At 37.6% G+C, this 27,388-nt stretch overlaps 1 protein-coding gene across 11 annotated transcripts in view; it reads left to right on the top strand.

Moving 5' to 3' along the window:
• The window catches only part of inpp4b (inositol polyphosphate-4-phosphatase type II B), a 408,611-nt gene that overhangs the window by 296,172 nt on the left and 85,051 nt on the right, over positions 1 to 27,388 (top strand). For all 11 annotated transcript variants that reach the window (XM_088633072.1, XM_088633066.1, XM_088633061.1 and 8 more), the window contains 4 exons: positions 4,413 to 4,524; positions 6,432 to 6,504; positions 9,995 to 10,142; positions 22,495 to 22,625. In XM_088633072.1, coding sequence (XP_088489198.1) covers positions 4,413 to 4,524; positions 6,432 to 6,504; positions 9,995 to 10,142; positions 22,495 to 22,625 — 464 coding nt within the window. The remainder of the gene's footprint in view (positions 1 to 4,412; positions 4,525 to 6,431; positions 6,505 to 9,994; positions 10,143 to 22,494; positions 22,626 to 27,388) is intronic.

Raw genomic sequence — 27,388 nt, 5'->3', positions numbered from 1 at the left:
TCTTGGAACTCTGCCATGCAGGCCATTTTTGCCCAGTCTCTTTCTTATGGTGGAGTCATTAACACTGACCTTAACTGGGGCAAGTGAAGCCTGCAGTTCTTTGGATGTTGTTGTGGGGTTTTATGTGACCTCTTGGATGAGTCTTCGCTGCGCTCTTGGGTAATTTTGGTCGGCCGGCCACTCCTGGGAAGGTTCACCACTGTTCCATGTTTTCGCCGTTTGTGGATAATAGCTCTCACTGTGGTTCGCTGGAGTCCCAAAGCTTTAGAAATGGCTTTATAACCTTTTCCAGACTGATAAATCTCAGTTACTCTGTTTCTCATTTGTTCCTGAATTTCTTTGGATCGCAGCATGATGTCTAGTTTTTGAGGATCTTTTGGTCTACTTCACTTTGTCAGGCAGGTCCTATTTAAGTGATTTCTTGATTGAGAACAGGTGTGGCAGTAATCAGGCCTGGGTGTGGCTAGAGAAATTGAACTCAGCTTTCCAAAGATGTGATAAACCACAGTTGATTTATGTTTTAACAGGGGGGGCAATCACTTTTTCCACACAGGGCCATGTAGGTTTGGATTTTTTTTTTCCCTTAATAATAAAACCTTCATTTAAAAACTGCATTTTGTGTTTGTGTTATCTTTGTCTAATATTTCAATTTGTTTGATGATCTGAAACATTTCAGTGTGACAAACATGCAAAAAAATAAGAAATCAGGAAGGGGGCAAACACTTTTTCACACCACTGTAACTATTGTAGTGAAAAAGGCAGGTTTGCATTTTCATGACAAAGTGCTGTAGTTACATGTAATTATCAGGGAACTCTTCCATAATTGAAGCACTTAACCTTTTTTCTCCAAGTGACAGGATTCTTAATGTTTTCATTAAATATAAATGCTTTCAAAAAGTAATCAAAATGAACGAGACTATGAATTGTGAACCATTTCTTCAGGACTACCTGTTCTTTATACAGAAGACAAGATTTATAATAGCTATTTTCCCTCCTCCCTTACTCTTTATCTTCAGTTTCTCGTTTAACTTAGGTTAGTTTGTACTGTGGCTGTATGTCGACATTCGCTTGTTAGCCTCAGAATGCCTGTGGTGGTTACCTTATAGACTTCTTAAAACTGCCTAGATGACTGTTGTTAAAGAGACATAAACATGGTAGTGCTATATGCAGTGGATATAAAAAGTCTAAACACCCATATTGAAATTGCTGTTTTTTGTGATGTAAAGCCAGAAATCAAGATAAATCATGTCAGACATTTTTCCATCTTTAATGTGACCTTGCAAAGGAATTTCCATCTTTAATGTGACCTATACGAGGAACGCATTATGATGCTATATTGGATGGATTTTGTGTTACTGTTTATTATTAACAGAAGAATTTCAAAACCACAGCTGGAGTGTGAAAATGAGTGAGAAAAAAGTGTGAATATTCACAGGGTTATTAGGGACTTGACATCACCTGTTGGGGGCAGGTCTTGCCTACTGTACATAAGGGTTCAGTGAGTGTGCAACAGTGGTCGGCCCAGGTTTGGGTGTCAGGGGTACAGTGAGAAACAGAGAGACTCCTGAATGAGTGAAAGATCACAATCCCACCCGGGACTGGGGCATTTAGAGTCTTGCAGTGAGGCTCCTGTTTGCCTGGGTCTAAAGGGGAGACCCATGTAGCGTGATGCATGAAGTGTCACAGTGAGACTGCACATTAACCCAGACTGTCTTCACACAGTCTGTGAGACTGTGACTGAGTCTCTCAGTGAGGCTGCAGGTTATGTTTCTAGTCTAAAGGGGAGACCTTAGATTGCTGGTTATGAATCTAGCAGAGACTTTAGGTTTCTAGGTTATTAAGAGCATTGGAAGGCTTTCGAAAAGAAGCAGCCACACTGATCGGCTCACCGATAAGTAGAAAATGGTAAGAGCAACACCAGCCACACGGATATGACTTGAGTTATGGAAGTTTTCCACTTCTACTACTCGTTAGGGTGAGAAGATTACAGGTGCAAGTGACGGGCCCGTCACCACCTAATTTAAGGTCTAAAGGAGTTTAATGCATGCAGGTTCCCTAATGCTTGATATAATCAAAGAGGGATCTGTCGCATATACATATTTACAGTATCTCATGTTCTGTCTGGCTGTTTTCCTTGTCATTGCTATTAACACTATGTTGCAAATCTACTAAGTGTAGATTTTTTACATCTCCCCACACTGTACTTGTAAATAATTAATTGTGAAGTTTTGATGTGTTTTGTGTGTTATTTTAGCTTTTTCATACCCTTGGAAATGTGATTTAAACGATGTACTATACAGTAAGTAAAAACTTGTTAGAGGAGAAGGACAAGAATTTGTGCAATAAGAAATAAGATCTATATTTACCTGTTTTCAATCAATATTACCCTAAAGCTTTGTGTTATTTTGTAATTAAGAAGTATTGGTCATTTCTTTGCAGAAATGTGAGATTTGTAGTCATGTATTTATTGCTAAATGATTGTCATCATTTAGAATCAGAAAGAAGAAAATATAAATTCTCAATTATATCTACAACACATTTGCAATGAAAATCTTTTCTGTAGCAGGTGCACTGGTATTTTATTGCATAGCCATGGCATAGGTACAGTATGTTTATTATTGTGCCATTTAACATTTCTAATTAACAGAGAGGATTAACAAGGGGGCTACTGTGAAAGCTACAGACTAGTAAATTACGTATCTACTGTACTGTTGGAAGGAGTACAAACTGTACATCTTATACCTCCAGCTTGTTGGATTTGGTCCCATTCCTCTTGCATAGCTTGGACAAGCATGTGCCTGTTCACTGGTCTCTGAGCCCTAGATGTCACATGTTGTCTAATGCTGTACTCAGAAATGTTTATTTTAGTTGAATAGGGCTGGGCATCCATTGCACATTTTTATTTTACACCAAAAAATATTGTTATACAAGCCATACAAGGATATGCATTGTTCTGTTGAGATGTTGTCACTTAAAGGTGAGCCTGCACTAAGGATGGCAAGTGAGGACTTGATCTGACACCTGTAAACACAACAGATGTGTGTCACAGTACAGATTTGTTGAGCCTCCGACATGCTGGTTGTACAAAGGAGTAGTTCTCTTTCTAGATTTACACCAGACTTGACATTCAACAGGTTAAATTACATCATCGCCTTTGCCCAATCAGTTTTCTCACTAATGAAGTGATAGAGTGCTTGTGCCACAGTCACAGCCACTTGTGTGTATCACAGTCAATTATGAGTAATCAATTAATTAGTGCCACCAAAACATTTAATCAGTATTTAAAATACGCATAATCAGTTTATTTAACTTTTTGTGATGCGCATTGAAAAGTAAACATTGTAACACAATGCTACAAAATAACAAAATTCTATTCTCAAAAAAGTTTTGCCAAGATACAGAAATCTAAAGGCATGTTATTAATATTTAATCATTGAACAATTCTTCATTTAAGGAAAGGTTCAGCACATTCATTTAGTCTTTTTTGTCATTTAAACAAAGGTCCTTGATTAACTGCTGTCATAAGGAGGCCAAAAGCCAATTATAAGTTTACAGAATGTGCTCACAAGCAATCTGAAGGCATGATTTAATACCAGCTGTAGCTGTAGCTTTGCCATGTGTGGGAGAAAGGATCCTTCACCTCTCTTTCAGGCTGTGAAAGTTAATTTGAGGTCAATCACAAAACAACTCGCATCTTCCTTGCAATCAGTGGAAAAGACTAAATTGTCAGCTTTTCCACTGCTGCCCTGGTTGGTTACTTTCATACACATCTTTGCTTTATGCATCTACAGTGTGTGGATATACAGACACTGTGAGTAATGTGATATACAGTAGTATAGTGTATATTATATTACACTTATGTTATGGCTTTTATACTCTCAACAATACAAGCTGTATAAAATCCAGGTCATTTTTTCCCTGCTGTGGGATGGCATTGTTAGCTTGTGTGGAGGTTTAAGTCCACCTCACTTACCAACCCTCTAGCTCAGGGATACAACAGGAGCAGCTGCATCTTTATGGAAATGTGGAGGTAAAAATAAAGCCTGCTGTGCATTGTTAGAAGCAACCAGCTCTTCTCTTTATCTTAGTATCCCTACCTCCCAGCCTAAGTGGCTTTAGCCAATGTACTGCTTGCTTATCTGCTAATTATTAAGTGCAAGTGGGAAAGAGATGATTTGAAGAAGATCAATCACAATTATTAAAAGTGCTTGCTTGATGTGGAAGGGTAATTTTTCTTCATTTAAAAAGACTGTTACATCAATGTAATTATAATCGCCATGCAATCCCTGGCAATGAAGTGGGGGGAAAAAAAGCAGTCAAAAGTAATATAAAATAATGTAATTTACTTTCAGCCCTGACAAGTCAATTATATTGTAATTTCAGCAACTCCCCCTTCTCTTTGCCTCTTTCAGGACATCAGATGGTACCAACACTGTGGGCACTGTAGTGGTCAGCCGTTTCAAGATGGGCGAGATTGAGGATGGAGAAGTGGATCAAATTGCAACAGATGCACAGGGACAGAAGGTATGATCTTGGCCACTTGGCTACACAAATTAAATTACAACTGATTGGCTCTTCCAGATGCCTGAATTGCTTTTAATACTATAGGGCTTCAAATGTCATTAGTTGAGTGACTAAATGAGATTCATCTGCCTGAGACAGCCCTGAGTGAGTATCTGTGTGCATACATGTGTGTAGAGTACTGTATGTGTGTTTGAGGCTGCTGTTCCTTGTACTCTTTAGATAAAACGGTTGCTCCTAAACCTGTGCAAATCCATAGTTCAGGCAAACGTGCTAGCTCTGTTGCATCTTCAAATACTGTAAATAGGTTAGGCTCAAAACAAATGGACAGTTTCACTGTGAAATATGGAATGGTATTAGAATACAGTACTTACTTGTTCAGTTGGAGTAATCACATTTCCTCGGAATAGGCGTCTTTCAAAAAAGAGTAAGTTCGTGTATTTGTGACAATTATAAAAACATTTGTTTTACTCTGTAAAAATTAAATATCGCAGTATTATCAAGCCTTTCTGCCTTCAATTCCTTTCCCAAGTGCTATTCTGATGCTAGTTATGTAATTTACTGTGGTCCTTATATGGGTGGCTGAGCATGTGCCCTGCCCCCAAAGCGTACAGCATCACACTTGATTGCCTTCAAGCCCTGCATGTCAAAGTGAATTTGCCTGAATTATAGTGATAACTTCTGCGTCATGTCTTGTCTCACTAATTACACCGCCAAACAGCCAGCAAATTGGAAGTGGTAACATTGTTCTTATTCTTCTCATACACATCTTATATGCAGGAGAATATTTTTATAAACACTGCTGTGAAAAAGTCTTTAACCACATTCAGGAGTTACAAGTCGAATATGCAAATTCATGCAAAGCTTCCACTACTGCATTATTCTGTTATAAGAACTTTGGCAACTATTCATTTAGTTGACCTTGTTGTTATTTACCAATCTTTCAGAATATGATCAAAATATTTTAAATACATAATTATAATAACAAAACCCAAACAGCCAATATGCAGTGTTGTAGTAACTAATCCATCAAATGTGATTTAACTTGTATCAGGTGTCCCTCATTACGAACATCCTTTCTTCCTTTCTACACATCCAAAGTTATATTTTATGCTGCAAAACAGAGATCTACAGGATTGACTGCTAACAAACAGCTAACTATTAGAATTAGGGTTATTATTAAGAGAACAAAGGCTCAAGTCGGTAGAGAATATAAGAATTGTGTTCTGAATAATAAAGGAAAAATGAGAACAAAAGAGCACATCATTAGATTTTTAATGTACAGTGTCTAATAGCAAAAACATGATCAGTAATTGACAACCTCAGGATTGGATGACCAACAAATCTGTCTAGCAAGGATTAGTAGTATTTAAAGAAAGGAAATGCTAGTCCCCATTCATATGACTGTGTAGACTGGGGCGACCAGGATAATGTACATTGCTCAAGGTTCAACAGGAGTGTCTGCAGTGGGAACCCACTGCACAGCAGTCATGTGTCTGATGTACTCATTGTGCTACGCTGTCCCCATTCAAACAGTTCTCAAACATTATTGGGTGGAGTGTGCATAGAAACTGGAGCACCCTGAGAAAGCCCTGTATTTACATGGTTTTCACCCACCTGCCAAAGACACGGTGGCTTGGTTGGCCGGTATCTATAACTTGACATTTTTCTGTGTACAGGTGTCCTGCAATGGTGTGCTGTCCCACTGTAGCATAATAGCCTAGCTAATCCTAGACTTCCAGGACAGGCTCAGGGCTGTTGAGAATCTCTCATAGATGAAAGACATGAATGTCACAGGCTTGCAAAAAACATATTCTATTTCTAGGATTAAAAATGAGTAATTGGAAAAAAAAAGGAGATATCTTTTTTGTATCAGTATTTGGAAACAAAAGCTTTTTTCTTTCTTGCAGTGTACTCTAGTGTGTGAGTCAGCTTCACATGGAACGACGAATGACAAAGCTGGCAACCCTCTGATGAATGCTGGTATGTGTCTTTGATTTGCCCTTTATGTTTTCCAGTATTATCACTCTTGCAATTTTGATGTTGCCTGCTGAGCTCATCATGTGACAGTTCTCTTTGAAAACTGTAGCATTTTAATACAATCCATTTTAATTGCTTGACATACAGGACCATAATGAATAGTGTGGAGATTTTATTGATACCCTATCAATATCAAGATGATAAGAAGTAAAATTACAAAATATGCTTCTCCCTTGTTATGTAATCCACACCATTTCAATACTGAGTCTTTCTGACACTGTGCTCATAACCCTCTTCTGCTCAGGTTTGTGTTGGGTCAAGGAGACAGATAAACATCTTATCATATCATATCAATATTAGTTTTAGATGGCAAAATTATTTTTCAAAACAAGCTATTAATACAGTAGGTCAGATCAAGCACCTCACACCTAAATATCACAAGCACCTCACAGCTAAATATTTTAATATTGAGATAGGGTGAAAAAAAGTTACCACTATTAGGATTGATTTATATTGCCTACTTTTACAGCCTTGTTAAATCACAAATGGAATAGTTAAAAGTGACTACAGTTGTTACAAAATATTAATTTACTAGGTACAACAATTTGTACCTAGTACAAATTTTGTACCCACCCTATCCAAATTAAAATTAAATAATTTAATAAGTCTAATCTTTCCTTGTGGATCTGGTCCTGGTAGGATAGGAAAACTGAACAAGCTAAATGTTTTGCCAGTGATATTTCTTATAAAATAAGTAGGAAGTAAATGACAGTTCTGCTCTAACTTCAAGGTATTTTTATTCACAGTACATGTGATAATAGTGCACAAGGTACTATCACTTCTGTATTGTGAGGCACCTGCACACCCCGGCCTTGCTGGGTCCTCGACAAGTGCAATGTGTGTTGTAAATGATGACAGGAAAGGGAATGTGGAGACCATCAGTACTGAGCAACCATCCTCCATCCTCTTCGGAGCAGTAGTGCCAGGCAGCCAAATCTTCTGCACAGATCAATCTAGTGATACATGTCATTCATGAAGTGCAACACTGGAGAATGAGGGTCATTTTTGTCTAACATAGTAGAGTTGAAGAATTCCCCCAAAATATCCAAATACACCCAGATTATGTGAATAAAGGAGCCTGTTACTCTGAGTGAATCAATGGGAGGGTATGGGTTTTACTGGTCAATTTTAAAGTATTCCAGATAGTATACCAAAAATGGCATCCTGTAACAGGTATATGTCACCATACCTGATAAACCACTGGTTTAGTAAGGTTGTATTTTGCTGAAGGACAGGCTGAACTTCCTGGTTAAGCTCCTGCACACAAGCTATTTCCTTGCCTTTCTTTTCCTATGTTCATTGCAGATATTCCAGTGGTGCCACATAATGAACATAAGAATGTGGGTTACAAATGAGAAGAGGCCATACAGCTCCTCTAGCTCATGAGTCAGTAGCTGAGTAATCCAAGGATTGTATCCAGCCATTTCCTGAAAGAAGCTGGGGTATTGGCTTTGACATAATGGCTGGGTAGCTTGTTCCAGACTCCAACAACACTTTATGAAAGAACATGAAGATCAAAGGGGCAGATTGTAGCACTCAAGGACAAAGAATTTTAAGGGAAAGCCTCAAAAGATTAAAATTGTATGAAATTAGTTTTGTTACAGTATGTAGTAAAACACCTTGTTTGTTTTCCAAGGGCCTGCAGATTAGTGCTTCACACAACATCCACAACTCTCAAAGGGACTATAGAGACATAGAATCAGATGAGCCCAATGGGCTGAGTGGCCTTCTTTTGTATGTGACTTTTTTATATTCTCCTTTATTTGACCTACAGTATTTATATAATCTCTGTCACCCAGTGTTGCTTCCAGGTTTCCTAGTGGTAAAGGAGCAATGTGTATGAGCAGCTCTGAACATGATGTTGACTGCATACATCTTGTTTCTAGCGCCATTGGACCTGTCATGCATCAAGTTTTTAGCTGATCCAAGTTACTCACTTAGGATTTAACTTTTCACATATCTGTTGGGACCCAAAGCAAAGTCATATAGAAAAGCGTATTAGCTCAGCTGCCTGCCTTAGCACTGTATGGGTTGCATGCTAACAAGAGTGTTAAGGTTGTTCCTACCTCAGTTCACCCAGTGCTATTAAACACTTTAAAGGTAGTTACTTGTAGAATTAATTATATTTTTGAGGCATCATAAACATTAACAGTCTTTACAGTATACCCTCATTATTATTTACAATGCTGTTTTGCTAATAAAAACTAAACAAAAACACTTAAATGAATTGATTTTTCTAAAGAATTAATTATATATTTTGAATGATAAATGTCATCCTATTTAATGAGTAAGTAATTGTGCTGGACTGGACTTGTGAAATGGACTGGAATATATCTAAAATTCTAAATACAGTATATATACATTATTTATGCGTGTGGACTATAAAGCACAAATGGTCTTCCACTTTGGCAGGAAAAGAAAAAATAATATTTCTTCTACTGGAAAGACATGCTTGGTCACATAAAGAAGTGGAACATTCAGATATGCCGTAGGAACCTCTCAGAAAATCCTTTCAAAATGTTTGTAGTGTTTAATGAAAAAAAAAACATTCTGTAAGAAAACACATACCAAAATACTTTTGATTATTGAAAAAAATACCATTAAAATATAAAAGACAGGGCTGCGAAGTGGCTCAGAGTGCAGGTTCAACACTTTGGTCCTGATGTCACCAATCTGGTCCCGAGCCATGTAAGTAGCTGACTAATCGGGCTTCCCTAAGAGACTCTGCGCAGTTGTCACAGTGCCGTTGGGGTAGAACAGGCATTAGTCAGCCGTGGCTCTTGGCTTTCATCAACACATGGTTCCTGCTACTTGCTGGGTTCCTGCAAGCTTGCAGTGACATCAATGAGAGACATGCGGCTCTAATCAGTACTAACATTTCTGGAAGGCGATTTGGAGCAAGTAAGAAAATAAATGAATGGCTTACGTAGGAGAGCATGTTGTTCTTGCCATGCACTACAGGACTCATGGCCATAAATCCTTGTCTTCAAAAGCAATTTGTCAATTATAAATTTGGTGCATATATCATTAAAAATAATTCTTAATTCCAATTTAAATACATTTAAAAAAGCAACATAAATGAGCTCTTTGTTCTCTAAATGTGATGTTTTCTTTATCAATTGACTGTTGTTCATCCATCAGGGCATCTGTTGTCTTTGTGGATTAGTAACGTCATAAAGCTGAAAAGCAACAAGAAAATAGTCCAGTTTTATTCTTCATGCTTTGTAGTTTCTTTTGTTCATACAGTAAATATATATGCTCACACCTGAAGAAGGCTCCACAGCCAAAATGTTGTGTTTCCCTTCTTTTCTTTTCAGCATGGAATAAACCCGTTACTTGTTCCTTTGTAAATATATGTTCTAAATATGATCCTAATTGAGATGCAGTCATACTGCTTGTGAAGTGCATTCAGTTGTGTTTTTTTTTCTTTCAGTATTTAAAAATCCAGTCTGCAAAGTGTACAGATTTCAGACTGTTGACAACAAGTGGATGCTGGTTCGAGAGCAGATGGCCGAGTGCACTTTGTCTTTTAACATACCCAAACAGCTGATTACACTTTACATACAGGAAGACATGAGAAGGTAAGATATCATTAAACCTTTGGGAGTTCGGGGCTGTGATTTATCAGACATAAAGTGATATCATATAGCTGTACATAGAGTACCCTACATTCTTTCAAGTCAGTTTAACATTTTCTAAAATATATAAGCGCTTTGAGTGGAGTGTCCAGAAAAGCGCTATATAAGTGTAAGCAATTATTATTATTATTATTATTATACTGTAAATAGCCTGACTGTTTGGTAAGCAGAAGACAACATTCTCTTTCTACAATTAATTACATTGCTGTGGGTGTAGTAAACTAGTTTTAGTCTTCTTCCTCCTAGCAAGGATTTTTCAATTTAGTATAGTTCTTTCTAGTGCCAAGAAGACCCAGGGTGAAACTGTGCACGCTGAGCAATTCACCTTTTAGGGAGAGTGGGTGCACTGATAAGAAAAATGGTGAAAGAAACTTGGGAAATTATGATAAATACAGAATTGAAATAAATGAGACATCTCACAAAAAAGCCACTGGGACTTAGAAGAAAAGGAGTAATTGCTGAGTAGAAAGTTCGCAAACTTGTTTCTTTAAAAAAAGCCTTCGAAAATGTTCATTCAACTGTTTCAGTGTCTGGAGGACAAAGGGAGCTGATAAAGAAGTAGAACCCTGTTGAAATTTAAATTCACTCCTTACACTGCAAAGTGTCTGGAGGATGGTGATGAGTTATTTGACACAGAGGAAGAGCAGATGTAAAAACATTCTTGGTGATTTTGACATTTCCATAATACTCTGTATTGTCTTTTAAATAACTTTAATTGCATAGACCATAGTAATAGTTCAGGTGGATAGCTGCATCAGCATGTGTAAGCTGCAAAGGAACAAGTAATAGGTTTATTCCATGCTGAAAAGAGAAGAAAGAAAACACAACGTTTCGGTCATAGAGTCTTCTTCAGGTGCTCACAATCAGCATGGAATAGACCTTATTAATAGCCTATTAATTACATTGATTATTCATTAGTCATTTAAAAAAGGACACAATCCACAGGATCACAAGACACAGGCTGAAAGATGGTCATGCCTCACTGAGCTTCTTTCTCACACCTCCTGTCACTGGATTTAAACCACATACAGTAGAGTACCTGTCCAGGTTTTTTGTTGTGTCAGCCTCCATGCCATGTGGACATGCCCAGAAAACAGACGGCTTATTATCATTTACCGTCTGGTGGGAAGCGTTTTAAACAAGTGCCCCTTCTGTTGGAGCTGACATTGGTCAAGCAAGCTCTCACAACCCCAGCCAACACTATCCATGGTATAATAACAGCACAGTGAAAGCAGAGCTGCATCAGGCAGACAAAAACATTAACCATTGCCTCCAAGTGGTTGACAAATTTTAGCACAAGTTACAAGGTCTTGAGGACAGATCGCTACGATCTGACTGTTTGGCTTACCTGAAGGGCTAGAAGGTAGCAATCCCTCCCGCTATCTGCAAAAGTGCTTCTTCTCTGGATGACTGGTCTTGCCTCTTCTCCGTCGGCTCCAGTTGAGATAGACAGATCTCACCACATTCATGGTGGTTCTCCAGCTGAATCTAATAAACCTTTTACTCTGATCTTCAGGCTCACAGATCAACGGGTCTGAAATCTCAGCCCGTAGAAGCTTATGAGCAGTGTCACAGTTCTTTTGCAGATTTTTTCTCAATAAACAGCAGACAACCACAATGACAACCAACAGTCGCGGACAGTCTTTGTTGAGAAGGTCCAAGCAATGTCGTGAATTGTACTACAGTGCTTAGGGTATCATATGAAGATGGAAAGCTTTTGCTTGAGTCCTCCACAAAAGTGGGGTACTTTCTGTCTCCCTTGCCTGACCCAGGGTCCAGTCTGCTAGGATGACCGTCCATTATGATCCACTGTACATGGATGACGGTTCTGTTCCTAAGGCGTTAAGTAATCATTTTTGACTGCCAGATAAGGAAGCTCGATTTCTGATAAGTTCAAGTTTATTTTTTTTAGGTGGTAGAATATTGCAATTAAGGTTGGGTGTGCAGTGAGGACATATTCTGTTTGTTTGCTGCTGTGTTTTATGTTTCTGGGACAGGAGGTCAGGAGAATAGATTGTCTTAATGTCCATCTCCTTTGTGTTGTGGGTTCTGCATGAGTGAAGGTGTCTAGTTTTTAATAGTATGTTTAATCTGGTATACAGTATGTCAGACTTTGGATGACAACCTATGGGATGGAGTTATTGAGACGTGTAACTGCGCTGTACTGATGTGATGCTGTATTTTTAGGATCCTACAGTCCCTTGTAATTTTAAACCATTACCAGGGTTGATGTACAGTATGGTTCTTGTAAAATATTCATCTGCAGTTTCTTTAAATACTATTTAAAGTCTATGACTATTTTTCTAAGTATAAGGCATGAGTTGATCAGGATTCAAACCCAGCTTTTCAAACATGGAGAGTGAAAGTTGTTGATGCAAGCACGAAGCTCTGTACAGCGAGATGCAATGCATGGTGTGTTGTGAGGGGCGCAAGGCCTCTCACCTCGCAGTGAGGGAGCTCGAAGGAAAATGCAACAGTTCAGAAAAACTCACTTCTGTTTTTCTCTTCATTGATTGTGAAAACCATTGTATGTCTGTGTGCTCTCCAGGGGCCTTCTTAATAAAAGGGTGTCCAAGACCATATGGGTGACATAGAAATTATTAAAAATGGTCACTATAACACAAGGAGTATGTACAAGTGGCATGGGATAAAACAACATTTGATAGAATCCAGACTTTTTTTTTCTTTTATTGAGGTGTTTGTAAGACCTTAAAACTGCTTTTAGCTCTTAAAATTTAAGAATTTAAGTAGATCTTATGGTCAATTCAATGAGTCCATGGGGTGTAAATATAACGAATTGAGTATCCAACAGAGCATTAGCCGGAAATTGAGAGTGCTCTGTACATTCGTAAGGGAAGTGAAGGAGTTATTGCAGAATGGGTTTTCCTGGTCTTGTCAAATCTTTGCTGCCTTCCCATTAAACTGTTCATTGATTTGCAAAAATTTTACTCTGGGTTTTTAGCTTCTCCCTCAGGCAGACTTGTATCTGTCAGGGCTGATTACTCCTTACCATGCTGGTTGTCCTTAGTGGCCCCCAGCTGTCTCTCAGCTGGTAGGACCCATGACACAACTGGTATCTCAGTCAGACAGGTTGGCCTTTGTTAACAAGGCAGTGCTACTATGAAATGCTCTGCCATTTGTATTTTCTATACATTCTTCCAGAACAAATAGCAAATGTAATTAAAGAAAGTCCACCTTTGCTTTGTCAGGAGAGTGTGGTTGAAACAATGATTGGTAGGTTTGTTTCAATAGGAAAGTGTCTTTGTCATGAAAATATTTTTAGATTTCTGAAGTCGTGAAAGTCTGCATTTTGTGTCTGCATCTAGCATATCACATCTTAAATGGGTTAACTTTGGCCAGCAGGCAATAAAATGTGCCCTTCAGGACTTTATCGATCTATGCTCATAAGTGTTTGCAATCTTTCTGTTTCAGTTTAGCTTGATTTTTTAAAACTTGATATGGTTACTTTAACTAATCATGGGAATTCCCACTGGTTATGAAATACTCTATTGCAAGACATTCCTCTTGTTTATATCCCTTCTGTTCTTTCTATGCAGTACATGTGCTCATGTTTATTTGCAGGTATTTACACAGCTAGGCACAAGCTTTTCCAGAGCTCTGTCATATTGTCTTAAATATGCTCTGCTAATTTTATAAGAGAATTGGTATTCTATATATGCTTATCCACTTGTGAACTGCGACATTGGAGAAGAGTTTTTAGTAAAGAGAAAGGTTAAAGTAATAATAATTTCAGCAGCAGTTTGCATGCACCTGTCTAAAGTTCCATTGCCTTCTTGAGCCATAGAAGCCTCTCTTCTACCATGGGAGCCAAATGCAGTAGCAGTTGTTTTATTTTTAATTAAAAACGTGTGACAATCTTCTTTTGAACTAAATTATAACATTGTCACAGAATTTGAGCACCCACAAACTGTGACAAAATATTTCAAAGACAGTCTGATAATGAAAACAGGGAAATTGTTTTGTTATACACTGGATTTATGGATACTGAGTATTTTCTTTTCTATATGAAAAGTAATTAATTAAACACCTCATCTCCTGTCGTTGATACGTTAGAGAATTATCCTTTATTCCTGAATTCCTTGTCCCAAACAATTCAGTGTTTAATCAAAGTAAAGGTATGTATAATATGTATCATCAATATTTTTAAAGACAACAGAGTACAATTTATGACAATTGAATATTAGATTTGGGTATTAATCCACATTTCTTTTCCAGTGTTTAACACTTCTTAAATGTTGCATGATTATGTTGATAAAAAACATGATTGTTTTCAGGTTTTGGTGTCGTATCCGGGTATAGTGGTTAGTAAAAGATGCATGGTGCTTCAGGGTCCCAGTGGGCATTCTGTTTATTGTGCACCAGATGCTCCGTTGCCTTCTATGTTTTATGTGACTGGCATCTTGAAAATCCCTTAAAGTCTGTATGAACATCCTTGGCATTTAACTAAGAAGTAAAGTATGTACCAACCTCTTCTGAGACCCCAAGAGACAGTTACAAGTCTCTTCTTATTAATTACTAATTGTGTCTTTAAGCCTGTGAAATGTGTTGTGGTTTAACTTTTTTCTAGGATTCATTTGCAATTAATAGTGGTTTATTTTTTACCCTTCAATGTGTTTGAAGTTGACAGCATTGTTTCTTTTTTCTAGTTTCTTCGGGTTTAAATTCTCTTTAGGTGTGGGCGTAATAGAAGAGTTTTGAGTTCTTTACCTTCAAGCATCAGTTCAGAAGTTGGTTGCAGTGAAACACAACTAGCCAGAGGACAAATTCGTTTCAAATATCATATTGCGCGACTCCATCAGTGATGGCGCTTGCTCCAAGCACAGATTGAGCTCTGTGATCCAAATGTCACGAGCCCAAGAGTGGGTCAAGTCTGTGTCTGGGATTTTTCAAATCTCAGCACACAGCCAGCAGAGCACAGCTGGGTTAGGATCAGTATTAATAGGCCAGGGCTCTCTCAGCTTTCCAGTAAATAGCGACTGCTGAGCCTCACTGGCACATACAGCAGGCATGAGTTTCTGTCAGTGAAAGACACACCTCTCCCCCAGTCGGTACTCACTCTCCCCTGAGGAGCTGTGGAGCTTGGAGCGTATCAGCTGGTGAATGGCATGATGGACCGGCAGGTCGCAAGAGAATATTTTTTTCATTGTGAGGCTTTATTGATCATATTAAAATTAAAGACTACGCTTTATGTCCTTCACATAAAATACAAATGTGGAACTAATAAAAGAGAACCAATTCAAATTCCAGGAAATTTTCTTCAGCGGTCATGTTACAGCACAGAGCCAGACATACAGTAATAGAAGTATAGCCGGCTGCTATTAGTGGGTCATACTCTGATTTCAGTTGTACATGTTGTGATGTTTTGCTTGTTTTATTATGCAGTAGAAATCTTTAGAAAGCAAGTGAGATGGAGGTGGGGGGTAGAGAGAGCTTTCCTACATGACTTGTTACTGTACCTGCCCAGGATGTACTGTAATGACAAGAGCTCTTTTCATCTTGAACCAGGGCTCTCTCTGCAAATCACTGATATTTCTGTGAGTGTCTTGTTTTGTCTGCAGTTGAAATTGTTGTGGCAGGTTGATCAAGATAGAAACATGCAAATCTTTTACTAAGCTGTCCACTGGTAATGTAAAAGTGAGCAGAAGGTTAAAGAACGTGCAAGGTTATGAATATTGTTAAAACCATTGCACAACTGTTACTGTTTTATTTTGCATACTGTATAAAGCTGACTTTTTATGTCTGTAGTCTATCATGATTTCCTGTCCACCATTTCAAAAATAATATTTTTATCGTTTTTTGTCAGTTAGCTGTGTTTATGATGCCAGTATCCCTGCAATATGTTTTACTTGCTTTTTAGGGCTATTTATAACTGTGTGATTGTTGCTATAGCTGCACTATTATCTTATTCTCACTGTGGTTGAAATATATTTAACAGAGCTTAAAAACCTTATGCACTTCCTGAACATAATGGTGCTACTGCCACTGGACTAAAGTGATAAAAATAATGACTTAATGTTTTAATTTGCTGGAACAAACCGTATAGACAAACCGTCTGTGGATAAATCTTTTATTAGATATTCCCTTTTATGAATGTGTACGGTATACAAGAATTTGTCATTTGTACAGAGGGATGTGTATAATGTAGTCAAACAACTTTAGTATACAGGAGGCCTTCAGAGGTGCCTCTTTGAGCTTACTTTCTTGTTGTTTGCAAAACATACCAGTGAGACTGACAGTCAGACTCATCAGTAGAATAATAATTGCAGTTCCCCTCACTGTCTGACTTAAGAGCACATCAATGAAAATTAACAGAAACTTAGTATTTTAGTCTCATTTTAATGCACCTGATTTAATAACAGAAATATTGAACTGCTTAGATACTTCTGCCAAGGGCCTTAGTTTGTTCCATGCCATACTTTTGGAAATACTCTATTACAAGTGCAATGGGGATATAGATGTGTGCTAGAAACTAAAGTGCTGAAGTGTCATCCCATGTTATTTTCCAATTTTCAAAATTCTAATTCGCAAATAGGGCGGTACGGTGGTGTAGTGTTTAGCATTGCTACCTCACAGTGCTGGGGCCACGGGTTCAACTCCTGTGGTGCTATTTGAGTGGGTTTTGTATGTCCCCCCCTGTGTTCATGTTTGCTTCCTCCCACAGTCCAATACTGGACATACTGGTAGTTTAGTTGGCTTCTGGGAAAATTGGCCGTGGTGTGAGTGTGTGCATATTTGTGTTTCTATCTGTGTGCGCCCTGCGATGCACCGGAGACCCAGGAGTACCCCATCTTTTTGCCCATTGTTCCCCATAGCCCTGAATTGGAAGGAGCTGTTAGAAAATGGAAGGATAGCCTTTACAAAATAGTATAGCATGTTTTTCTGTCTTTTCTTCTTTCATTGGTATGATTCCTGACCTATGACACAAGAGGGTGAATGAGTCTCCTCTGGATAGTACTTATTCAGCAAGTATAAATGCTAAATTGATGTGTATAATGTGGGTGCAGTAATACAAACCAAAATGGCACTGAGCTGCAAATGAGGCAGTCTTCTTCAGGGTTTGGACAAATGTGTTCAACATACTGGGAACGAGCTGAATAAATGGTCACATTTGTACTCAGCACACTTTGACGATTCCTATTACTTGATGAAAGAGCTGTTGTAGCATCTAACAATTAAGCATGAATAATGACCTTAATGCTGTATCTCATAAGGAGGATTCCTGTTGCTCTCCATGTGTATTAAGGCTCTCAGGCACAAAGTGCTCCATATTCTTCTTATTTTGAATCCAAAGCGCAAATGTTAATTTCATCTATTTTATTCATGCTCAGCTTAAAACAATACAGTGGTCTAATTAGATATTTATTTCTACAACTTCTGATTTGCGCATCATATGCTTCCATCAATTACCAAATAATGGGACACTTATACAGTAACTCATTACTATAAGTGGAATCTAAGCATAAACTATAGTTATTGTTTTATGATTATTAAATGCTATCTAGCATCTTTAATTAAAATCTTTCACATTATGATATCAAAGGTCAAAGGGAGTTGCATGTCTTCCATAATAAAAATGCATAAGTTTAACACTGATTTTACCTTAGAAGAGAGTTGCAAGCAATTTCCTATTTCAAATTGTTAAACTTTTTTAGTACAATTTTAGGTTCAATTTTAAATACTAAAACAAATTCGATTGCTAAGCAAAACATACTCAAAACAATCAAATATAATAATTGCAATCACATTACAAAGAGTAGAAAAATGAAGAATAGTTCTGAAAAGTAGTTCTGAAGTAGAGCTTAAAAGACTTCAGTCCTTGAATTCTTTATTGGCTTCACCAGTGCCAAGATAGGACACGTGGTGCTTATGAGTAGCCTGAAAGTCCCTTCGTCCTCTGGAATAATAAAAAACATCAGTCTGAAGCAGACAGGCAGTGCTCTGTAATGTGCATTTGATTAAACTGTGTAGTCAAACCGGTATAGCTCACAGGTCTTATTTATGACACTTATTTTGGTCTTTTCATATTTAGTTTAATAAAGCTCTTTTACACATTACAGAACAAGAATACCAAATGCTTTCTTCATATTCAACTGTCTGATCTGTTGGTCTGTCATTGAAGATACCGGTTGAGTTGTCCTCAGACCTGAGAAGGAAAAGTTAATGTTTTTTAGTTACTAGCAGTCCTGTTGTCATCAGAGAGTTCCCTCTGAACCCTTCGTTTGTGACTGGCTTCTCCCTGGAGGCCACAAGTCCCCCTGCTGTCTTCAAGCACACTTGAGATGCTTGGTAATTTTCTTCATTCAAGGCTTTAAACCACAACGTGAGCATTTCTAGGTCCAGACTCTGGAGGAGCAGTCATACAGCCCGATACAGCTCAGTTGCTTTAGAGATAAAAACAGCTAATTCATTTGGAATAATTATTTTTTGCCCGTGTTGTGTTAATACTATTGTAAGAACAGCAGCTAACCATGACCTGTATGGTACATATTACTGCACACAGAAAAAATATATAAATGCCAAATAAAACTACTTCCATGCTGTGTGTAAGAGTAAACTTTCAAATCAAGCTGGTGTACATAGTACACTTGCATGGTACAATACAGTATTTGCTTCACCAGATATTGTTAAATTTCATTTGGGGAATGGGAATTGAGAATTACAATGTAAATGAGAGATTTCTATACAGTATAATAATCAAAACATTGATGGCAATTATAACACTATAGTTTCTTTACAAAGTGAATAGCTGGTATTCATAGGGGCCACACACTTGTACTTTGTGTTTAAAACAGCACCACATTTAGATATTTTAAGAAAAAGTGGTTTATGTTCTCGCACATGAAACCTCCCTGTATTTTATTCCATGTAAATGCAAGTGTAAATACAAATAGTGTCCCATGATGACGGTGGTGTTGTTTACTACTAAAACAATTGAGATTGTAGTGCAGCCCTTGTTCTCTTAAGGTTAAGTTCTGAGGGAAGCTTTGTCTATGGTCTGATGGCTGGTTCAGAGGACTGGGGGAGTCCATCCCAGAAACTCCTGTCAAGTGTGAATTATATTTAAGCCTACTTAGAAGGCAGGAGCACCAGTGACACTCTGGTATAACAAGTAAAAAATATCTGTTGATGATGGTGATGGACATACTGTATAAGAACTAAACTTTTGTGTTAAAGTATGTTCCCACACCAGTAAGAGATTCTACACAGCAACAGTCTTACACACTAGTGGTGCGCAGGAATGTGTTTTGATTTTTAGGAGCACAAAGCTGATACTTTTTAATCTATATTTACAGTATGTGAGGATTTTTTAATTGTTCTGTATGCAAATTTGCAAACAATTAAAGGAACTCAGGCTTTTGCTAATAACGTTATCAGAAGTGTTTTCTAAACTGTTTGAAAGTAAAACCCACCTGGACTTGTCAGATAAGCTCCCATTTATGTAAATCCACTTGGTATAAACCTTTCGCTGTTCTTCAATCTTCAGAAAAAGCCATAGGTTGCCCAAGGGCATCATCTTTTTCGCAGTTCTATAAAATATCATTCATTTACCCTTAACGTGAATGAAATAGTGTTTTCAGAGGTTGCAAGACTGAGTGAAATGTAAGAGAAACGTGGATCTGAGATTTATCTAAGCTAGGGTTTCTGTACCAAAATGACAGTTTATTAGCCAACTTGTAGAATGAAATTGTTTTTAAAAATGACTTTTAAAATCCTTTCACAATAGTCAGTAACATAACTTGAAGATTAATTTTTGATTGTGGAATGACTCCAGTGGTGTCATGTTCAGCTTAGAGAGTACTGCTTTTTGATTCAGCATCCTGCTGTGATATACACAAGACATTTACTGTGCCTGTGGGCGATAAAGAGAAAAGGAAAGAGGGAATATTTCTGGCTGGATTCACCCTAGCTATTATTATTTAGCATTAGACAAATCAGCTGTAAGTAAGAAGAAGGAAAACTTAATATATCTGCTATTTTCAGATGCCAGTTATTAGGAAGTGTACATTTCCTGTTAGTTTTACATCTCTTTTATACTGTAGATCAGTGTAATCCTGATGGTACTGAGACAAGTATATTGAGGTCCATTTATAACAATTTATAAGAAAATAATGTGTATGAAAGTAATGCTGTAGTTGCCATCAAAATTAAATTCAATAACATTAAAACAGCTTATCTGTATCTACTGATATTTAAAAGTGCCAAAAGTAGTGTTATAATCCATAGGTAGAGATAATGGGATAATGTGCATGTGATAACAGCTTTCAGTGTTTTAACTCTAATTCTCATGCTTCTTAAAATGCATTCATTACAGGCTTAGTAAACTGATCATCAGTATTATATCAAATAATTGTACTGATTATACCTGATGATTGGGTTATTTTAACAGACATTAGTTTTACTGCTGTACATGGAAAATAAATATTGAATTTTGACAAAAGAGTAGCATTTTGCTTGGAACCTACAAAAATAGCACATTAAGTTTGTCAAGATTGATAATGAATCACAAGGTATTGGATGTCATTTAAATATTTTTAAGTAATGTTTGGTAGGCACGAGACATTTCAAACACTTAAGTTTAATCAATAGCTATGGTTAGTTTACATATTATATAGATCAAGTACTGTATTTATACTTGGGAAAACGTTACTGTACAGTTTCTAAACTGTAAAATTATTATTGCTTCTTGTACAGAACACATTGTGTTAATGTTTTGAAAAGTATTGAAAACAAATGTATGATTTACAGTACATTTACCAGTCACTATACATTTGAATCTTAACAGGTTTAATCAGCCCTTGACTATCATGTTAATGTTTTAGGCTAAATGGAATGAGATTGAATGATTGCTAATGTAGAATGTTTTTTTTTCTATCACATCTTAGAGAGGTTGGACAAACTCATGCAATCGTCAACTCCTATTGCAAGGTCTAACTCCTTACTGAGAAATGATCAGACAAGGATGAATATATGGCATTGTAATATAAACAAGAAACAGTGAGTTACATCCCTAGTACGAGCTTTCCCTCTACAAACAATATTCTCTTTACATCCTGCATTGATCGCTTGACACTAATGGCAGCATACTGTGCATGGTACCTTCTGGTCACTGAATGCTAGATGACAGGATGAAAGACACTGCTGAATATCGAGGTGACTGCCACAGACAAAAGGACATTTTTTGTAGTTCAGAATGCAAGAGGAACAAAATTCATTTCTGTAGTGGTTTAAGACAACTTTTAAGAGAAATACTGTACTTTGTCAGCTCGAGGGCAGGCTTTATTTCCTAAAGGTTTGTGTTTGGTGGAGAATGCTTCATTTGTCAAACACAGCATTCCTTCTTAATACCAGCAGTCAAATAGAAGCTGTCACCATGAACACAGGAAACGGTTCATTTGGAACAAATTGGAGTTGTATGGTAATTGTACACATAATGCATTGAATAAAATAAAATATAACAATGAACTCAATCACTGCGTTAGGTTCATTTTTTTTCTCATTAAACTAACTTTCATAGGCTGTTGGTGTCAATTCTGTCTTATAGTGTCTAAATGAATATGAATGAGTGAGCTAACAGTTCATTGATTTAAATGGATCCCCATTGTCAGTGTATTAAAAAGGTATCTTTCTTAAGGGTTTTTAAGTAATGCCTCCTGAAAGTGAAAACAAAATATGTCTGAATCATTACATTATTCTTCCATTGAATAAAAAGGTGAATAGTTGTGGAAAGTAATTTTTCCCCAGAAAATCAGTGCTTTGTTTTCGATTGAAAGTTAACAAAGACTTGATATTAAAAAAATCAAATGAGAAAACATTTGTGTTTGATTTGGATAAACATTCGCACAATTGTTTATATCAGTTAATATCAGGCAGGCATTTAGAGGGGATTATCATTACACAGCAGAAAACATTTTTTCTTGTATTTTCATATCCTTTTTTGCTAAATATTCTAGTGGATATTTATGTTAATTGCTTAATTGTAATTCCAAATATGCAGCTGGCTGTGTCTCAAGATCACAAGCCGTATCAGCAATGAGCTTATTATCACTATTGCTTTCGCCTGAAGTGCAAAGAGTTACTACAGGCTAACTACAGCATCAGCATGTGTCTTCCAGGCACACCTGGGTGTATTTATTCCTAAAACTAAGGCTAGGGGGTAGAAATCAACCCAGCTAACCTGCCATTCTTTACTGTAAACCTTCTTCTCCTTTGCGTGTTTATCTTGTATAATGCAATATTGAGGTTCAGTTTGTTCTCTCCTCCCTCTTTCCTGCAGGATACAGGAGTTAAAAGACCTGGGTGATCTTTCTCCTCACTGGGAAAATCTCCGTAAGGAAGTGATCAGTCATTATGGTCAGATGATCAGTAGCTACCAGGAAACTCTCACTGAAATGAGCAAGCTAACAGGTACTGTACGTTTTCTACTTTGAATTTTTATGAAGTCATGGGAAACAAAGTCCTTTCTCATAGCTGTTCACTCCAAAATGTGATTTTCCTGTTTAAATGGAGAAGAGACATTCATTGAGCAGCTTATTAGATCCCTTGATAGGTCTTGTCGGGTTAACTTTAGAATTTCTTGACACTGCTTCACTCATGTACAGTATCTGTGCAAATGTCAAGCAGGAGAATTATTTTAGGCTTGTTCTTGTCTCGTACCTTAAAATCTCTATCTCTCTCTCCAATTCCTGAGTTTCTGTTGCAGGCTAAAATGCCCGGGTATTGTTGATTTGAGTTTTTAATTTAATTTTGCAAGACATTTTTAATATTAGAAAGCAACAACAAATTCGTTTTTAGAGACCTTCAATTCTTGGTTCTACCAGTTGTCGATCCACAGTTGTGATGATGATTTTCAAAAAAATGTGTTGTAGACTGCATTGAACTAGCTGATACTGTAAATGCCAGAATTTTGCTTCAGTGGAGTGCTGATTGTTCATATTTACAACACCTTCCCATTCCTCTTCTGCATGATGTAAATATGTGATCTCTCCATTTGGTTTGACTACCACTACAGCTGTATGAAAGTAAGAGATAAGGTAAAGTGACTTGGCCCAGTGACAATGCAGGATATTATGTAGCTGGACTTGGTATGAGACTAAGTAGCACTTTCTTGTCCAGGAGACTAAACATCATTCACTGTGAGAGACTGGCTTCCTTAAGTGTGATGATTGTAGGGAAAAACAACAGCTTTGCATTTGTTGAGTTCGTCTCTCTCTTTACTTATGACACTGCCTAGAGAGAAAGTGTTTTTAGCTGACACAACAGAACATTTTAGTAAACTAGCAAAAGTGAAACTTAAATTTTAATAAATATAAGCTGGAGCAGCATGGTGGCATAATGGTCAGCAGTGGTACCTTTGGTTTTGCGGCCCTGGGTTTAGTGCTGCACGTGGGGTACGTCTGCTTGGCGTTTGTTTGTTCTCCCTGTGTTCTCGTGGGTTTGTCCCACGCGCTCTGGTTTCCTCCCACCGTCCAAAGAGATACTGGTAGGTTAAGTGGCTTCTGAGAAAACTGGCCCTGGTGTGAGTATGTGTAGGTCTGTGTTTGTGTTTGTGTCTGCCCTTGCAGTGGACTGCTTTCCTGGGTGTATCCTGCCTTGCACCCATTGCCCACTGGGATAGGCTCTAACTCTGCTGTGACTCTCTGTTGGATAAAGCAGAAAATAAAAGGATGGAAATGTAGGCTATGCATTTAAAGCATTTTGCTAGTAAAGTATACTAATGGCAAATGCTAGCCATCAGGAGGTTATAAAGGAGCAAGTAATATGTTTATTCCATGCTGAAAAGAGAAGAAAGAAAACACAAAGTTTCGGCCGTGGGGCCTTTTTCAGGTTTGAGAAAGACAGGGCTGTATGCAAAGGCAATGTAGCGGGAGAACAAAAGCTGGTAAAGAGGAGGAGCGAGAGGCGGGAGCAGGGAACAGAAAGATAGGCCAATCAAGAGGTGTGAAGTCAGGATAGGTGAAGAGAAGTGTGAAATGAAACCTACATTGTATAAAGAGAATTTAGAAGAAAAGTAGTCTGTCATTAAGAGAAGGGGGAAGGTGTGATCCTAGCTGCAGGATAATTTTGGTTTCTATAGTCTTTCTGATGTATGAGTTCAGAAAACCGTCTTTGAGAACACAGATGGAGAGATTAGAGTGGTCATGGCCGTCAGAGGTGAAATGAGAAACAGTGGGGTTGGAGAGATCTTTAATCTTCACAGCCTTACGTGTTCTCTGTAGCGGTCTCCGAGTCTCCTTCCTGTTTCTCCAATGTAGATGGCTGGGCATTTACTGCAAGAGATACAGTAAATAAGGTTGCTGGAGGTACAGTACAAGATGTCATCTGGGTGATCCGGAATTGTCCTGAGGAGCCTTGAATAAGTTTGGTGTTAGGTGTGTACTTGCAGGCGATACAGCGAGCTCTGTTGAAAGGGAAAGTGCCTGGTGTGGACGGTTGCTGAGGGCGGTCAAGGGAGCTGTGAACAAGAAGTTTATCCAGATTAGGTGGTCGGTGATATGAGATGATGGGGCTGTCAGAAAAGAGGACCCCAATGGAGGGATCATCCTATATCACTATATCAGGAGGTTATGACAAGAGACTTGTCATAATTAAGCTTAGACAAGATTAGTCCTTGTTGAAAGTCAACAAACATATAGCCACTGAGGTTTCTTGCCTGGTCCTGATTATAGGAATCAGAGGATCAATTGAAGCCTTAATTGACTTACAAATAGGATTAATTTGATTAGTGTTTTCAGTTCTTAAACATGTTGAACATGTTGGAACTACTGAATTTCATAAGTAAAATTTCTAACTTTGCATCAGAAGAAACAGACTTGCAAATATTCCAAACAAACATTGTTACTCCAATTAAGTTTGCAAATAGACCATAATTAAGCTTGGTTAGAATGAAACCCAGCAGTGCTGGAACTCCTACTGCTTTTTTGCATTAAAATCTAGTAAGATTTCTATAAATCTTAAATGACCCCTTATTTGACAAGGTGAATAAAATGATGTGTTATAATGTCTTATCTAATTTTTGTTAAACATAAATGACACAAAGACAAAAGTTACCCTACTTAATGTTCTGCAACCACTCCCAACCCAGAGAAAAGACAAACTGGTATACAGTACCAATACTAGGAAACACTGGCCTCCACAACTGAACTTGTTGGATAATAATTGGCAGAGTACAATTTCACATAATAGCTGCCAATGAAGCATTCATTAAATCTTTATAACTCTCAGTTTCAGAAACAGTTTCATCCTAGTGTACAGTCCACACTGATGTCTAATGATCATCTGCTGTTTGTGATAATTTCATTGTGGAATGTTCACAGTGAGTAATCAATTTTTAATAGACTTAACAAAGATTTAGTGTGAATGTCACTGTTCTTCTGAGATTAGTAATAAAACATTTTCTTCTTTTCAGCATTGCATTCTCCTTACAGTTACCATAGACTACCAAAGGTTCTACTGTGCTACAACATTGTCTATCTTCTCTCAGACAATAGAGCCATATCTTGAAAATGTGCTGTGCGTTATCATCATCATCATCATCATCATCAGTAAACACCTAATTGAGCGCAATGGTTCTATTTCATCTGTGGTTTCTGATAGCATGATAATAAGACTATAGTGATTAATCTTTGTGAGTTGAAACCCCAAATCTGTCTTTACCCATATTCAAATACACATTTGAGAATTAAAATCAGTTCCTGCACACACTTTATTATTTCATCTCTTAGTTTTGAGTTTTACACAGTATAGTGATTTTAGGTTTTCAGGGTCTTAATGTCTTTATCCTTATGAGGGCATGCTCAGTTGTTTCTACCTTTTCTTTTTCATGTGGAAGTTCTCCAAATCACATTATGCTGAACACATGCTCTCAGTTTATTTTCCCTTCTTCCCTGTCTTTCAATTTAATAAAAATGAAGGTCACCTTGGCTGTAGACACCAGTTAACATTATCCTTTAACTGGATTAATTGGTGCAGAGGGATAGAGCAAAGTTGGAAAGGTGTGTAAAATTTCCTCTGTCATTTTCTTTTCAGTAAACCCAGGTTGTTAGAATTATGAGGATTTTCTAATCATTTGAAATCCAGAGCTGCTTTGAGAGTATTATACTAATACGTGTTGCTCATGTACATGTCATTTGACTTTGTAGTGCTCTCAGATGACAAATCACAATCCAGTTCCAGCCCTGCTTTTGCTCACTCACTTTGTTCATGTAACAAACATCTACCTGTACTCTGCAGCTTACTCTTCTTACATGACTCGCATACGTTGTATTGCAAAAAAGCCAATACTGAATAACTATAGGGAAATTACTGCACCTACATTGTATTTAAACATAAATGATATTTTACGGACAGAACAAGCAATAAATACATGCTTTAATTCACTGCTATACTTTTATTAATAACTAACCCTTTCAGCGGCATATTATTTCAGTCGAAAATCCACTAGGACAGTGGTTCCCAATACTGGTCCTGGTGACCCACACACCTGCTGGTTTTCATTCCAAGCCACCTTAGTAAGATAATTGAAGCCTTCAGTGATCTAAGAAGTTGCTACATTGGTACTGTATATTTGCATTTCGTTTCTTGTCACTGGTTTTGGATTATATTTCTCTTAAAAAATACAATGGATAAATCTCCAACATGTTTAAGAGCTGGGAACAAACAGTTCAGATTAATCTTATTATTATCAAGTCAGTGAAGGGTTTGATTGAGTAACTGAAGGCTTGGCTAGAACAAAAACAACAGGTGTGTTGCCATTTCGTCTTGTCAAGGGTGACCTTGTCAAACAGATCCGGTCCTGAACTGAAATGTAAATGTCCTAGAAATGTCAAATTGGTACCCTTTTATGAGGTGAAGAGAAGATATTGTTGATAGCATTTTCTGAATCATTTGTAGTTGTAGGAAAAGTTGTAGTTAATAGCCCTGGGGATAGGACGTGTGTTTGGGTGGTAGGGAAGCACCAAAGGAATGCAGTTGTTATGGCGGGGGTTCCTGATTGAGTTGATGGTCCGAGGGGTGTTTTTGGCTCGGGCAAGGGCCCTGTCAATAACACTGCTATGGTATCCTCTGTTGGTGAAAAAGGAGTACATTTTGAGGGCTTGGTTCTGGAAATCGATGTCGTCACTGCATAATTGTCGTAGCCAATGGTTTTTATAAGGTGTCAGTGTCTCCTT

Source organism: Lepisosteus platostomus, chromosome 1, assembly GCF_059453375.1.
Source record: "Lepisosteus platostomus isolate fLepPlt1 chromosome 1, fLepPlt1.hap1, whole genome shotgun sequence".
Taxonomy (NCBI): Eukaryota; Metazoa; Chordata; class Actinopteri; order Semionotiformes; family Lepisosteidae; genus Lepisosteus; species Lepisosteus platostomus.
Note: the sequence above shows the minus strand (reverse complement) of the source record. Positions and strands in the feature narration are given on the sequence as shown.